The sequence below is a fragment of the Podarcis cretensis genome, assembly GCF_951804945.1.
Source record: "Podarcis cretensis genome assembly, chromosome: 5".
In the NCBI taxonomy this organism is placed as follows: domain Eukaryota; kingdom Metazoa; phylum Chordata; class Lepidosauria; order Squamata; family Lacertidae; genus Podarcis; species Podarcis cretensis.
In genome coordinates, this window is record NC_137174.1 from 37,806,993 (window position 1) to 37,822,472 (window position 15,480).

The window sequence follows — 15,480 nt, forward strand, 5'->3', positions numbered from 1 at the left end:
AATAAGAAATGATGCATCTACGGGAAGAAATGATTGCCATATGTTTGAAACAGGAGCGGGAAACCCGATTTTAAGAAATTGTATTAAAATAATGTAATTAGACTTGATTTGCATAATTTTGAAAAATAATAAAAAGAATGATAAAAAAAAGAAAACAGCTCTTTAAACTTAAAAATAATAATAAAAAACCACATAGGTCCAGGTCTAGTGTTACATTTGCGGCATCCTCACAGTGGATCTCAATGTCCCTAGGAAACTGCTGAATTGGCGCAAAAGTACATTAAAAAAATGACATAATTCTGAAACAAAAAACCATTTGGAATATGAAAGAAAATGTAAACGTTTTATTTGGCAGTTTTCAAATAGGTGAAGAATGGAAAATTACATCTTATTGGATCCCCCCCCCCCCAAGATAGATGGAGTTTCACTACATATTTACAGAGCACTGGATCCAGACTACCTGCATACACATGATATATTTTAAGGACCCCCACCCCCGGGCAAAGAATCCTGTGAGCTGTAGTTTGTTAAGGATGCTGGGAATTGTAGCTCTGTGAAAGATAAACTGCAGTTCCCAGGATTCTTGGGTGAGGGGAATGTGCTTTAAATGTGCTCTAAATGTATGGTGTGTATGCAACCTTAGTCATGTTTAGAGTAGACCCACTGGAATCAGTGGGGCTTGAGTTACTCATCACTGTACTATGTGCCATTGATATCAATGGGTCTACTTTAAGCATGACTAAATTTGGATCCAAGCCATTGTGACTGCAAATAATAATTAATGATTTGTCTTTTCTTAAAAAAAAAAAAAAAGCAATTCCCAACAGCACTAGACGTGACTAGATTTACGGATGAAGATACTTGTAGTATTTGATTCTAGCAATCTGATCCGTTAAAGGCATTCCGCAGACTGGAAGTAAAGAGAATCATCATCATGCATTTAGTTCATTAGGTCCTTGTTATCATTGGAGGAAGCCTCACAACAAATTCCCAAAATCTCTGTGTGTCACGCACTTAGGTCCACTATGATATGTTTATAAATCACTGTATTCCCTTTAAAGCTTGAGGCAAAGAGAAAATCTTGCTTGTCGACAAAAACGTGTGTGAAAGATCTTGGAGCTTGTATATTTAATTCCTGAAACTTCACAAATTTGGCCTTTCCTGCCTCCCAGAAATAGACTTGAGTAAATGAATAATCACTTCCAAGAATAGCATATTGATAATTCTTTATCTGAAGTGGCTGGAATACCATTGACCCTCTCGACGGCATCCTTTGTAAATCCAGAAATTTCGAACCTCCCCATTTCATTACTTTGGAATCACCAATGAATCTTGTTAGACAAACGTAAATGTCATCTTTCACAGTGAAGTGCTTCACAGCATAAACATCCTCCATATCTGGAATGTCAACAGGGTCAACAAATTTGTTTGTTCCTTTGTTCCACTGATAGATGACAGGGTGCTGAGAACTACTGGACAGGATCAAGTGAGGTTTGCCAGCTATTTCAAGGTACTCCACATCAGTATCTCTATACCACTCATGCAAAGACTGGTCAGAATAAAATCCGATTCCATTCCATTTGTAAACAGTGGTGATTCCAGCTTTTGAACTGTCTGCAATTGCAAAATACCATTCTTTCGCCATCGTAAATATTTCAATGTCATTAGGCTTTCTGATTTTGAGAATCTCAATATCCTGAATTTTAGTGAATTTATTTGCATTAACGTCTCTTTTGTATATGTGGGAGCCGCCGAAGAGTTGGGCAACTATGATGTACAGGTTTCTCTCAACAATGACAGGCTTGCATACAACCACTGACGTCCCTGGATAAAAAAAGTATAAAAGAGATAAAAGATTGCTTCATCATCAACTGGCATTTAGATCAGGTAGCAACACAATGCCTATGGAGACGAATCATTCATACCTGTAATGTTGTCAAAATTTCTAAAAGTCCCTTCCACATGGTCCCATTGAAGGAAGATACACTTTCCAGTAAAAGGCTGGGCAATGACAACAAATTCATCATTCTCAAACGAGAATGTGTCCACCGATAGTGACTGATAAGGCAGCTTCCGAAAAACAACAAATTCTGCAAAAAAGGCACACCAAAAGGAGACATGCTTAATAATAATAATAATAATAATAATAATAATAATAATAATAATAATTTAAAAAGGTTTCCAGACATAGGTGCCGGCTCCCTGGGGCCCTGGGTGCTCAAGCACCCACAAAATTCTCCATGAAGGGGCTGGGCACCAACAAATTTTCACTCCAGGGCCATGCACACTGCTTGGCACCCACAGCCCCAAGAACCCACAGTCACGGGGCCAAGCTGGCACTCCTGTTCCCAGACAGTGGTTACTTTCTAAAGTCCCTTATTTCTGTTAACCTGGGCAAAGTACCTAACGCAGGAAGTTTCAATGCTGTTACTCAGTTCTTTACTGGAATGAATGGTTGTTGAGTGGAAGCAAAGCTTCATGGGTGTTTGGTTGTTGTTGTTGTTTTAAAAAAGCTCAAGAACTGAAGAATTGCCAGAGTAATCCAAAGTATCACCTGGGAGGAGCTGAGAGGGGGCAGTTAACACACAGTCTGGTGGACAAGGTGTCACGCCAGCAGAAAACCTGCATACTAGCAGAACCATGTCCACATGCCAGTGGGCAGCTTAGCAGGCATGTGATATGTCCACCAACATACGGCCCAAAATGAGGTGTTCTAAAGGCAGGGAATGGGCATGGGGAGGGAAGGAATCATTCTAATTACAGTGGTACCTTAGTTCCCGAACGGCGTAGTTGTCGAATAAATTGGCTCCCAAACACCGCAAACCTGGAAGTAGGTGTTCCGGTTTGCAAACATTTTTCAGAAGCCGAAGGTCTGACATGGCTTCTGCAACTTCTGCTTGAGTATAGGAAGCTTCTGCAGCCAATTGGAAGTCGTGCCTTGGTTTTCAAATGGTTTCTGGAGTCGAATGGACTCCCAGAGCGGATTAAGTTTGAGAACTGAGGTACTACTGTACATCCAGTCCCCTATTAGGTGCTAGGCATGCCCCAGAATCTAAAGGCGAGGCTTGAAGAGGGTTAGTAGAGCTGGGACACATGTCCCATGGGGTGTGCTATATATCCCCATTCTATAGCATATGGCGAGAGTGACTTGTAAAATATGCCATCAATGCAGTAAACGGAAGGCAGTTAGAACACTCACCTGTAATAATGCAATCAAATTCATTGGGAGAGAGGCTGTTGATTTTTCGCTTCTTATATTCCGGAGGACTTTCACAATAAATGTCCTCTACTGTTGCATTTGTTCTGCTCACCCACGCAACCAACCACTTTAATTTGCAGTCACATTTGAATGCATTACCTCTAAGGTCCCTGTCGGAAGGAGAAAGGAGGGGCGGGGGTTGTAGGTGCAATACAAGTGCTTTTGAAACATTCGTTTTCCATTTCTTACTTATCAATCAATCAACACTTTATTACGGTCATAGAGCAGCGTAAGGAGGGAGCATTTCTTACTTATTTGCAGATATGATTGTAAGTGTGTTCAAATATTGCAACCCCCTTTTCATCTAGCTAAGTCTCACTGCTCTCAGTATGGGCTCTCATTTTATTCCACTCATAACTATTATTTTATTTAATCCGTAAAATTTATATACAGCTTGATTGCAAAAAAAATATTCAAAGTGGAATAAAATAATTAGTTAAAAGAGTTAAAACATTCTCTATTATTGAAACCTGGGTGGGCTTGTCTAAACAAAAATGCTTTTAGCAGGTGCCGAAAATAGTATAGTGAAGGCATCTGCTTGATATCAACAGGCAAGGAGTTCCAAAGTGTAGGTGCCACCACATTATAGATCCTAGTAAACGTAGCTTATACTCTGCAAGCACAGGGATGCTCCTGGCTGCCACTGAAAATGTCCTCCCCTCTCCAAGCCTCGTCTCTACTGCAGGTATGCCTTGGTTTGCTCTCCACTAAAACACTGGTGACTATGCCCTCCTAATAGTGCAGCAATAAAACTGCCAGCACATTTGCAAAGCTAAGCAGGGTCTGGTCTCTTTTCAAATTGGATGGGGTACAGTGTAAGCCAACCTCACAATGCCTAGGACAGAAATGTCTCATACTGAATGTAACCGACGTGTAGAAAGGACTTTATTAACTGAAAACAGATGTTAATATGCATCTTTGTTATACATGAAAATCTTTTAATAAAAATAAACTTTTTAAAAAATGGATGGAGGACTGCATGTTGGGATTCCGGCATTGCAGGGGTTTGGACTAGATGACCCTCAGGGTCCCTTCCAACTCTATATGATTTTATTATTCTCTGACAAGGGAGGTTTGATGGCACACAGTCTACCCCATTTTTCAACTTTCCCTGTATATAATCAGGGTGTTTTCGACTGTGTCTCAAATCTCAACTTTCGGCTGTAGAATTGCACAAACAATGTTAATACCCTTGACAGTGTTCCAATCACTGTCTTCATCAATTGGAAAGGTTTGGTTCAAAACAAAGTAATTTGCTTGCTATGCAGCCAACTGAACAATTAGGCAGCAGCCTCGTCCTTGCTAGTGCTTGCTGCGTTTCTATTTTGTTATACATTTTTGAAGCTTTAAAAAATTGGTAGGTTGGAGAGATGTTTGGTAACAGGCAAAATATATCTCCTAATGGAACCAGTTGGTGCCTGAATGTAAATTGACAATGCAACTGGCAGCAATGGTTTTAATGCATCTGTCACACCACGCCCACCTAATGAGTGGCCAGACCTGTACTTATTCTGTAATAATTACTAGTGAGCATTGATCTCTTGTCTTTCAAATCATAGTGTTAAAATGAAGAAGCTTTCTTACACATTTGTTAAAGAATCCAAGCCTTTGAATATGTCTTTGGGGAGGGTTTGGAGATTATTGTTTGCAAGACTCCTGCAAAAGAAAATGTTTTATTCTTAGCACAAGATCATCCTTTCATTCATTTCTAATCTGTTTCATCAAATACTTCTACGGCAAACAATTAAGGAGTGCTATGCAAATGCCAAGAAGTGTTTTTCTTTAAAGGATTATTTGTCAGAGCAACTTATTTAACAGTTCTTTGTTAAAATATCATGACTGCACTTCCAATTGCTCTCCAAAACAATTGTCGAATGTGAAGATTTCCCATGCCTTGTCCATATTTTGACAAACTCTGTGACTTTTTGCTTTCTTTTAATTGTTCTGAAGATGCAAAGTTATTTTATTTATCTTATTTAATATATCCCACCCCTCAACTGAGAAACAACAACAACCCAAAACAAGCCAGGGTGACTTGCACAATATTAAGCAAAAACCATCAACAACCAATGTCAAGAAAGAGTTTTCATTACATGCATAAATACAAATTTCTGCCCCCTTTCTGCACGCCAAGTGATATTCAACAAATCAAAGCTGTGACTTTTAAAAAAATCCTTTTCTGTTGAAAACAAATTGTCTGAAGCATATTTAGTATTAAATGACTCTCTGCTGTCAAGAAGCCAATTTATAATTATATTTTTAATAGCTGCTTGAATCATTATACTTCTATGTAAAAGTTCATTTGAATGAAACTAGTGTGTCAGGAACTAAATTAATCAGCTGCTGTAAGTTCACAGAACAGTTTAATAGGCATCATTATCACAAATTTATTTGCTGTGCTGTATAGGAATATAATGGCCCAGTTCAGACCTAATGCTAAACTATGGATTAGTGTTACATGCACAAACTGTATTGAGCCTCAAACTCATGTGCTTCTCCCTCCTCTAACAGGGCATTAAAGAAGAGATCAGAAATCTCTATTTCTACTTTTAAATTAGCTAGAGTTACTCTTTATGTCTGAAATGAATGAAGATACTTGTTAAACTATAGTTTGTTTAATCTTGGCTTATTTGAACACGCCATAGTTTTAGTCAACGTAATAAGGAACCTCGTTTGCTGGAAGTGAAAGCTTCTGATCTCTTTGTTGTGACCATGGTGGAAAAGAAGGAAAGGAGGGGCCCAAGGATTCCACCCCCCGCTTAGTAGTTCATAGACAGGTGTGGTGGGATAATGAGCTGCTTGTGCGTTGAAGCTGGATCCCTCAGAGCTCACTCAGTCTAGTGAAGCCCTGCCTTGAGCGGAGCCCTTCAGCATGGCTCCGTCAGTCGCTGGTAGAATCTGACAGTGGGCGTTTGCGGAAACGTTTCCAACATAAAAGCTGTTTCACGGACATGCGCCTCCTGGATTCCCTGCGTGACAGTTTCCGGCGGGGGGTGGGGGTCCTTAAAGGCTGTCCTGATACCTCCTCACTGTTCTCACTGGAAGTATCCCAGAGCCTCCCCTCCGACTCCCTTTCCTTTGGAGCTCCCGCACTCCCCCTACTGGTTCCCTCTTCTGCTGAAGAAGTGTCTCTCCTATTCTCCTGAAGCCTTCTCACCACCTGTGCTTCCGATGGCAGTTCCCTGACATCCACCTCCCCCCCAGGGCCCCCTTCACCCCCTCCCGCCTCTTCTCTTACTGGCGGCGAGGACGGAAATCCCTGGAAGGAACTCCCCTCATCCTCCGAGGATTCAAACACTTCTAACCACGACCTTCCGTCTCTTTCCCCCTCTTCCTCTCCTTCGTCGGAATCTGTTTCCACCTCCACTCCCGACTCTGGGAACCCTTCAAACTCCCCTTCCTCATCTGTAGTCCCGAAGTGTTCCCTCCTAAATCTTGCCACTGGTTGTGGTTTCCTTGGGAAACGCCGATGAAACGTTTCTATTAAAATCTCGTCTTTGACTTCCTCTGCCGGTACCCATGTGTTTTCTGACTCTTCCTCCCCCTCCCATTCTACCAAGTATTCCACCTGATTCCCCTTCCACCTGGAATCAATGATCCCTGCCACATCCATGTTGCGTTCTCTCTCTTCTATGACGGGTGTCCGGGTGACCTCCCTCTCATGTTCCCCCCACTCACATCCCTCTCTGTATGGCGACAGTAATGACCTGTGAAATACTGGGTGCAATTTCATGTGACTGGGCAATCGGAGTTTGAATGCTACTGGGTTGACCTGCTGTATGACCTCAAAGGGTCCCAACCGTTTGGGTCTCAATTTCTTACACCCTCCCTTGAACGGCAGTCCTTGGGTGGATAGCCACACCCGGTTACCCACCCTTATGGTTTCGCCTTCCCTCCTATTTCTGTCTGCTTGCTTCTTATATTCTTCTTTGGCTTTCTCTAAGTTGAGTTGGAGCTGACGGTGGATCGCTTCCATCTCTTCAACAAAATTTTCCGCTGCAGGTACACTCCACCTTCCCCCGCCCTCTCCTGGAAACGCCCGAGGATGACACCCATAATTGGCTAGAAAGGGACTCATCCCTGTGGACACGTTCTCCGCGTTGTTGTAGGCAAATTCTGCCAGAGGTAACCAGTCTACCCAATCAGTTTCTCTGTCCTTTACATAACACCTCAGATATTGTTGCAAAACCCCGTTTGCCCTTTCTGCTTGCCCATTTGTTTCTGGGTGCCTGGCGGTGGAAAAACTTACCTCCACATGCAACATGCTCATTAGTTTCCTCCAGAACCTAGAAGTAAATTGTTTTCCTCTGTCGCTCAAAACCCTCAAGGGGGCGCCATGCAACCTAAAAATGTGCTCCACAAACAACCTTGCGGTTTCTTCCGCTGTCACTGCATGTGAACAAGCTATAAAGTGGCACATCTTAGTTAGTAGATCTACCACCACCATGACCGCGGTTTTCCCTTTGGATCTCGGTAGATCGGTCATGAAGTCTATGGATACCATCTCCCATGGCCTTTCTGGGGTGGGTAAGGGTTCTAATAACCCTGCTGGCGCCAACCTCTCTCCCTTTGCTCTTTGGCACCTGTCACATCCCCTGACATACTCCCGCACGTCTTCCCGCACCTTGGGCCACCAAAACTCCCTGGTAACCAACCACATGGTCTTGTGCTGCCCGAAGTGCCCCGCCGTGGGGCTGTCATGCAACTGTTTAAGCACCCGCCCTCTTAGTTCCCCACCTGGTATGTAGAGCGCCCCTTTGTAATATAGTTTTCCGTTCTTTTCCTCAAACCCCCCTGCGTTCTCACCTGTCTCCCTGAGTTCCCTAAGTTTTTCTTGGGCATATTCATCGTTTTCAATACCCTCTACCAGTTCTCTTTGCCCCACCAATGCCGCCCCACAAACCCAGTGGTCCTCTGAGATGATATGTCTTTCTTCCGCCCCTCCTTCCCCCTCCAAGTACTCAGGTTTTCTGGAGAGAGCGTCCGCCCTGACATTCTCAGCCCCTGGCACGTAGCGAATTTCAAAATTGAACTTGGAGAACTCTTGCGCCCATCTTACTTGTCTCTGGTTCAATACTCGGGCTGTTCTCCAGTATTCTAGATTTTTGTGGTCTGTCCGCACTTGAACCTTGTGTTGCGCCCCAATCAACAGGTGTCTCCATCTCTTGAACGCTTCGTGGACGGCGAGTAATTCTCTGTCGTACACTGTATAATTCCTCTCAGACTTGTTCAATTTCCTCGAGAAGAAGGCACACGGTCTCCATTCCGACACCGCTTGCACCTTGCTAGGATCCATGGCCAGCCCCTTGTCCGACAACCGGTACCCAAGGAATTCCACCTCCCTGGTGTGAAACTGACACTTCTCCAGTTTCACCCACAGCTGGTTTTCTTGCAGTTTGCTCAGTACCTCTCGTACATCTCGCACATGCTGCTCTTCATCCTCTGAGTACACCAGTACATCGTCCAAGAACGCAGCGCAGTTCTTGTACAGCAATGGTCCTAGTACGTGATTCATGAATGATTGAAATACTGCTGATCCCGCCTGGAGGCCGAAAGGCATAACGCAGTACTCAAATGCCCCCAAGGGGGTGAACATAGTGGTTTTCCACTCATCTCCCTTTCTCATACGTATCAGGTTATACGCCCCCCTCAGGTCCAGCTTGGTAAAAATCTTCCCTTTTCTCACCCGGGTCAGAATGTCATCGATTCTGGGCATAGGGAAAGTCACGGGTTCGGACACTGCGTTTAGGGCCCTGAAATCCACAATTAATCTCGGCTTGTCCGAGTTTTTTTTGTCCACAAAGAACACTGGGCTACCCCCCACCGCTCGTGACTCCCTGATGAACCCACGCTTGAGGTTTTTGTCAATAAACTCCCTTAGCTCCTGCATCTCCCTGTCAGACATTGCATACACCTTGCCCACTGGCAATTGCGCTCCTGGGAGTAAGTTGATTTGGCAGTCAAAGGGTCTGTGCGGGGGTAGTTTATCTGCTTCCCTTTCGCTGAAGACGTCGGCAAAATCTGCATATTGTCGTGGTACCCTACCTTGATCCATTGCTTCTATCTTTGCTAATGTGGCCTGAGTGCCTACTTGGCCCCCTTTTTCTGTGCAGTGTCCCATACAATGTGCTGACCCAAAGGAAACCACTCTCTGATGCCATCCCACAAGCGGATCATGCAGCGCTAGCCAGCTCATCCCCAAAATGATGAGCGCTCCTCCCAACGTGGCTATATTAAACGCTATCCGTTCCGTGTGTCTTGCCACCCTCATTGTCATGGGGACAGTCTGCTGGTCTACTTCTCCCCCCAACAGCGCCCTCCCATCAATCGTGGTCACCTGCAGGGGATTTTTTAAAGGAATGGTCTGTATCTGATGTGCGGCTGCAAACTCCTTACTCATAAAGTTGCAGGAGCTGCCTGAGTCTAATAGCGCCTTCACTTTTAGTGGGTGTCCGTTTGCCAGCTCCAGCAATACCTCTATTACAAGAGCTGGTCTTGGGGGTTCTGGCGTGGGCACATTTACTGTTCCTTGGCCTGGCTGCTGTGCCCCGTCGGTGGCAGCCAGGCGTTGGCTTTTACTTGCTCCTTAGCTCCTTCTCCCTCCTCCCCAACAGCTCCCGCCATTCCTTGCCATTCCTTTCTTTGCGGACAAACTCTGGCAAAATGACCTGGCTGTTGGCAGAGAAAACATTTCTTGGCGCCTTTTCCCTCCTTCTTCCGCCCTTCACTGGGGTTTGAAATTGCGCGCGCGCGCGCTGTTCCGATTTCCATCGGCTCTGCTGGCAGAGAAGGCTGCTCTGGCATCTCTGGAATGCGGAAATCCCTCCAACGCTCCCCTTTCCCTTCCCGCTTCTCCAAGGCTCTGGCCTCCTGGCGTGATCCTATGGCCAGCGCTGATTTAGTCAGATGGTCCATAGACTCCGCCCTGGGCCCCCGGGAAAGTTCGTCTTACCACTGCCGAAGATAGTCCTTCTTCGAACAGCATTTGTATCGGTTCCGCTGACAAATCCCAACCTAATTTATGGATCAACATGGTGAACTCAGTCCAGTACTCACGGACAGATCGGTTCCCTTGTTTACACGCCATTAACTGCCTGCGCGCCACTCCCTGCTCAATCTCGCTGGAAAACATCAGATCCATGGTGCGAAAAAACTTCCTTGTGTCCCTTAGGGCTTCATTATTGGCTGCCATTAGTGGCCTCACCCAATGTTTTGCCCCGCCTTCGAGATGGCCAATCACATAAGCAACCCTCGATTCCTCATCAGGAAAATCATCAAACTGCAGATTGAGGGCATATTGCATCTCTGTCCTGAAGGCTTGATAATTCCTGGGATCACCCCCAAACTTCTGCACCAGTCCAGGCACTTTCCTCGAGAGCTGGGCGGCTTTCCCCTTTTCTGCATCATGAGCCCTCCTCTCCTCCAGCCTCGCCGTTTGCAGAGCTAACTGTACCTCCAACATCCTGTACCTTTCTTCCAGGCTAGGACCGGCTGCAGCTGCTCCCCCATCTCCGGCTCCGGCTGGGTTGCTCATGATGCCTCTCTTTGCACAAGCTGCTTTCAGGGACTGTCAGATTGCTGTGGTGGGATAATGAGCTGCTTGTGCGTTGAAGCTGGATCCCTCAGAGCTCACTCAGTCTAGTGAAGCCCTGCCTTGAGCGGAGCCCTTCAGCATGGCTCCGTCAGTCGCTGGTAGAATCTGACAGTGGGCGTTTGCGGAAACGTTTCCAACATAAAAGCTGTTTCACGGACATGCGCCTCCTGGATTCCCTGCGTGACAGTTTCCGGCGGGGGGTGGGGGTCCTTAAAGGCTGTCCTGATACCTCCTCACTGTTCTCACTGGAAGTATCCCAGAGCCTCCCCTCCGACTCCCTTTCCTTTGGAGCTCCCGCACTCCCCCTACTGGTTCCCTCTTCTGCTGAAGAAGTGTCTCTCCTATTCTCCTGAAGCCTTCTCACCACCTGTGCTTCCGATGGCAGTTCCCTGACAACAGGGATGGAGAATATGTGGCCTTCCAGATGTTTTTCAACTACAATGTCCTTTGTCCCAGCTGATTGGCTATGCTGGCTGGGGCTGATGAGAACTGGAGGCCAAAAACATCTGGAGGACCACAGGATTACTGATTACATCTATATACATTGTACTTGAACATGATATATCTGATAATATATTTATGGGATGAAGCAGGGATTGAACTGACCACAAGTCCTGTTCCATAATCAAATGTCATCCCACTGGAAATGTGATTCCCCCTTCTCAATACTGTCTTTTTTAGATCTTTTAATATTTTTTTTTTCACTTGAACATTTGAAAGAAGATGAGGCATCAGGATATGCCTATTTTTTTAGCTTCTTGGACTGTGCCAATTAGTTTCATTGACCAATATGAGCCTAATTTTATGATGTTTACACACACACAGTATTATTATTGCTGGTTTTAAATCATACACTACCCTGTGATCATTGAATGTATGTACGTGATGTAGTTATAAATTTAACAACTACAATAAAAATTTCATTTTATGATAGTATATATTGTTTCACTGTTCCATTTTCTGTGGATTGTTTTTATGTACACCACTTAGAAATGTGAATAACTAAGCGGTATATAAATGTATTAAATAAATAATATTGTTTTCATATCAAAATTTTCCATTATTTTATATTATTTATGCATGATTAAAATAAATTAAAAAAAAGACTTTGAACTACATATGCCAGGGGTGGGGTTGGGGGTGGTAGTTCTAGTGCATTCCCATATTCTGAAAGTAACCTTATTTAGGAACAATCGGACTAAATTATCAACCCGTGAGTAATATGGAAATTGGAACCTTTTATAAAAATTTTGCTGGATTAGGAACGAGCGGGGAAGGGTTAAAAAGGAAGTCCACCCCCCCCCTTAGTAAACAATCTAAAGCAAAGGACCTGTCAGCTAAGGTCGAGAGAATCTTTTTTTGCTTTTTAGTAAAAGATTTTAACTGCACGATTTTGACATTGTAAGAAGTTTTGCTGGAGGATTAAGGATTAATTTGGGGAGCTGAAGTTCACCCCCTCAGAACCGGGAGCGTCCCGTGAGAAAGCCTGTTGATGAAATACTGAAGAGTTTTGACAGCTGTCAAGTTAGCTGTCAAGATGGAAAGGAAACTTTGTTTCTGTTGCTTCTGCTGGTTTTACGTGTTACAATTTATTGGAAAAAAAGGAAGGACTGATACAAATAACTTGACTTTTGGACTTGAGCCGAAAGGAATATCTAAGGAACTAAAATCCCCCTAGAGGGGTTTAGTGACATTACAGGAATGGCTGGAGAAGGGAAAATCCAAGCTGAACTGGATAGAGCATTTGTTCTCTTGGGAAAGTTACAAGGCCAATTCAATGTTTTGGCTATTAACGCTACAGCTCTAAGTTTGACAGTAAACAACATTGTCCAACCTGATAAGGATTTGAAACAGGAAGCTAATTCAACTGGAAAAATAAAGGAAACTGAAAGTTTTGACAATATGGAAAAGGGGACATATGCTGCCCCTGAAGAAGAGGAAGGAGGAGCTGAAACTTTGCAGACGCCAAAGGAGAGCTGCAATTTGAAGCCTGATATGACAACAAAAAAGGAAAATAAAAATTTGATGGGGAAGGCCTGGCCTGAACTGGAGATTGAAAGGAGATCTGAAGACCTGAGGATTACAAATTGGTTTAAGATGAAAGTTGGAGCCCTGGGGACAATTGGACTTGAAAGGAATATGAAACAAAAGTTGGAGTACCCCATAGGCTTTGCTTTTAAATTTGGAGGTCTGGCTGGCAGAAATATGGATCCTGTCGGGTCGGTGCCTCTCCGAGATCTGGGGTTTAACATTAAGGACTATCAAAAAGACCGGCACAGAGGAACTGAGAGAGACTTAAAAGCCTCGGACGTGAGATCTCCAGGCTAGATAGTTTATAGAGACTGATGGACATCTGTTGGGGACTAACCGGGAAAAGGGTGGGTAGAGTTTGGGAATCCAAAGGGTATATAGATATAATTTGTTCTGTTTTTTATTTTTTGTTTGACTATTTTTATGGAAACTGGGAAAATCGTGGAAGGGAAATTTTGGTCGACTTTAGGAAAAAGGTTTAAGATTAATTAATGAGATATAAGTATTGATGCATAAAATTGGGATAAGTTAAAATTGGTTTTTAAATTAAATAAAAATAAGGCCTGCAAAGATAATATTGAGGAAATGGAAGAAAGAAGAAAAGTAAAATAATATCATGTTAGAATAAATTATTAAGTTAAAGTGGAGAAATATGTTAAGGATTTGCTGTGCTGATAACTTAAATTGGAATACTAGAAGGGGAGGTGTGAGGAGGTCTGAGAAATAAGGTAAAAGAAAATAAGTAATTGAAATTTTATGTGTTTTTAATTCTTTTGGATTTTTGTTTTTTTGTTAATTTTTGTTTTTGTTTTATATGTTTCTGGAAAATCCCAATAAATATTCATTAAAAAAAATGAAAGTAACCTTATTTGGAGAAAGCATTTTTCACGTATAATTTACAGTATAAATAAATTTGGTTTCTGCTAATGGTGGTAATTTGACTGTGAAATATTGTTTTGTACTAGCACTTCTCCCTTTAGATTCAATCCAAAAGATATGAACCCCATGCACAACACTGACACCCCACGCTTGTTGATTTGCACAATTTTCATTTTAGGGTGAAGTTTTAAAAGTATTTCTGTGGCTAAGTTGCTGGTGGATGGAGAAGAAGAAAATGTGCTATTTTATTGTGTGTTATTCACTTTTCTCCGAATTGCAAACCATGAAGCATGCCAAGAGATTGATAGTTTCATTCATGTATGCAAAAGACCTTATGCATAAACTTTAATGCCTGGATCACACTGGCTGAGATCCAAAGAGTTACTTTAGGATTACCCAAGGATTTGGGCATACCCAGTGGAACTGTTTAATTTCCCCCACTGCATGGCACACCTCCACAATATCACAAATTGCTTTTGAACCTTCTTTAAATTTAAAATCTTGCCATGAAGGGCAATTCAGGGGGTGAAACAAAAGTCAAGCTCAAAGCTTCCTTGTATATGCAAAGCAGTTTCTTGATTCCTTGGATCCAAGCTGCAGATACTAACACTACTCACAGAACAGGATTTGAATTATTAAATGATACATTAGGCAATTGCCTGTTTAATTGTATAATCAATTGATTAATGGCAAAACAGGTAATCAGCCCCCGAAACCTTTAGCTGGTTAACATCTTCAAAAGAAATATGTCATTGACATAGTTCTGTAAAGATGGCAAGGAATAAAATGAACACTTTTACTTACAGGTGAATTAAAGATTTCAGTCCTCGGAAGGAAGTGTTTGAAAGAGACTTGATGTTGTTGTTCTCTATAAACCTGCAATGGGTCATAAAGGCAGCTTGGTCAAAGGAATTTCTTTATCTCAAGCACACAACCACTCTCAAGAAATCTTTCACATTATTTTTTCAACTCACAAATATTCTAGATGAGGAAGGCCCATGAAGGCATCACCGCTAATGACATCAAATGTATTTGCTGTAAATAACCTGTATAAAGAAATATAAAGCAAAAAATAACTAAACAGTGACATGCTGTTGGAACAGATGTTTAAAAGCCACGTTGCTGGTTCTTGGTTAAAGTTAAAAATGAAGAACCACAGATTTCAGGAGGCATAGTCTATCTCCTGCATAAGGACAACCCAAGGGAAATATTGTAATACAACGCCCAGATCCTAAGCAGGAAAACTGACATATGTTCATTAGAACCTTTGGGAAATAGGCTAGTAATATTCTATAAATGTGTGGCTATTTGAAATGATGGCGTTTCCCAATGGTTTCTCACTATTGCTCATTGTGCATTTGATATCATTACCTGTGCATTCAAAAATATACTGTGGCCTTGCTTGGATGTTCAAAGTTTTGATTCTGGCACGTGAAGTCTGCATAAGTGGCCCCAATTCCAGAGCTTCATCTGTGCTCTCAGATGCACATGGGAGCTTTTGAATGGACAGGCTTTCCGATTTACTTGCCATATTCCTCAAAGAACAACATCTCCCCCGGAAAAATTATCACCCTGCTTGTCATATGTTCACTTTGGCAAAAGTCCGCAGACTTATGGCAGCCCTAAGTAAGCTGCTATCCTATGTTTACTTTCCATAAAGGATGCCCTATTCAATGATTTTTTCAATGAGGCCTACTTCTGAGTATTGCACTATAAA

At 42.9% G+C, this 15,480-nt stretch overlaps 1 protein-coding gene across 4 annotated transcripts in view; it reads right to left on the reverse strand.

The window, feature by feature from the left end:
• Positions 1 to 329: 329 nt before the first annotated feature.
• The window catches only part of LGI1 (leucine rich glioma inactivated 1), a 33,531-nt gene continuing 18,380 nt past the window's right edge, over positions 330 to 15,480 (reverse strand). For all 4 annotated transcript variants that reach the window (XM_079976350.1, XM_079976349.1, XM_079976351.1 and 1 more), the window contains exons 3-8: positions 14,738 to 14,809; positions 14,568 to 14,639; positions 4,844 to 4,915; positions 3,200 to 3,369; positions 1,926 to 2,090; positions 330 to 1,824 (exon numbers count right to left, since the gene is read on the reverse strand). In XM_079976350.1, coding sequence (XP_079832476.1) covers positions 1,007 to 1,824; positions 1,926 to 2,090; positions 3,200 to 3,369; positions 4,844 to 4,915; positions 14,568 to 14,639; positions 14,738 to 14,809 — 1,369 coding nt within the window. In that variant the 3' untranslated portion in view covers positions 330 to 1,006. The remainder of the gene's footprint in view (positions 1,825 to 1,925; positions 2,091 to 3,199; positions 3,370 to 4,843; positions 4,916 to 14,567; positions 14,640 to 14,737; positions 14,810 to 15,480) is intronic.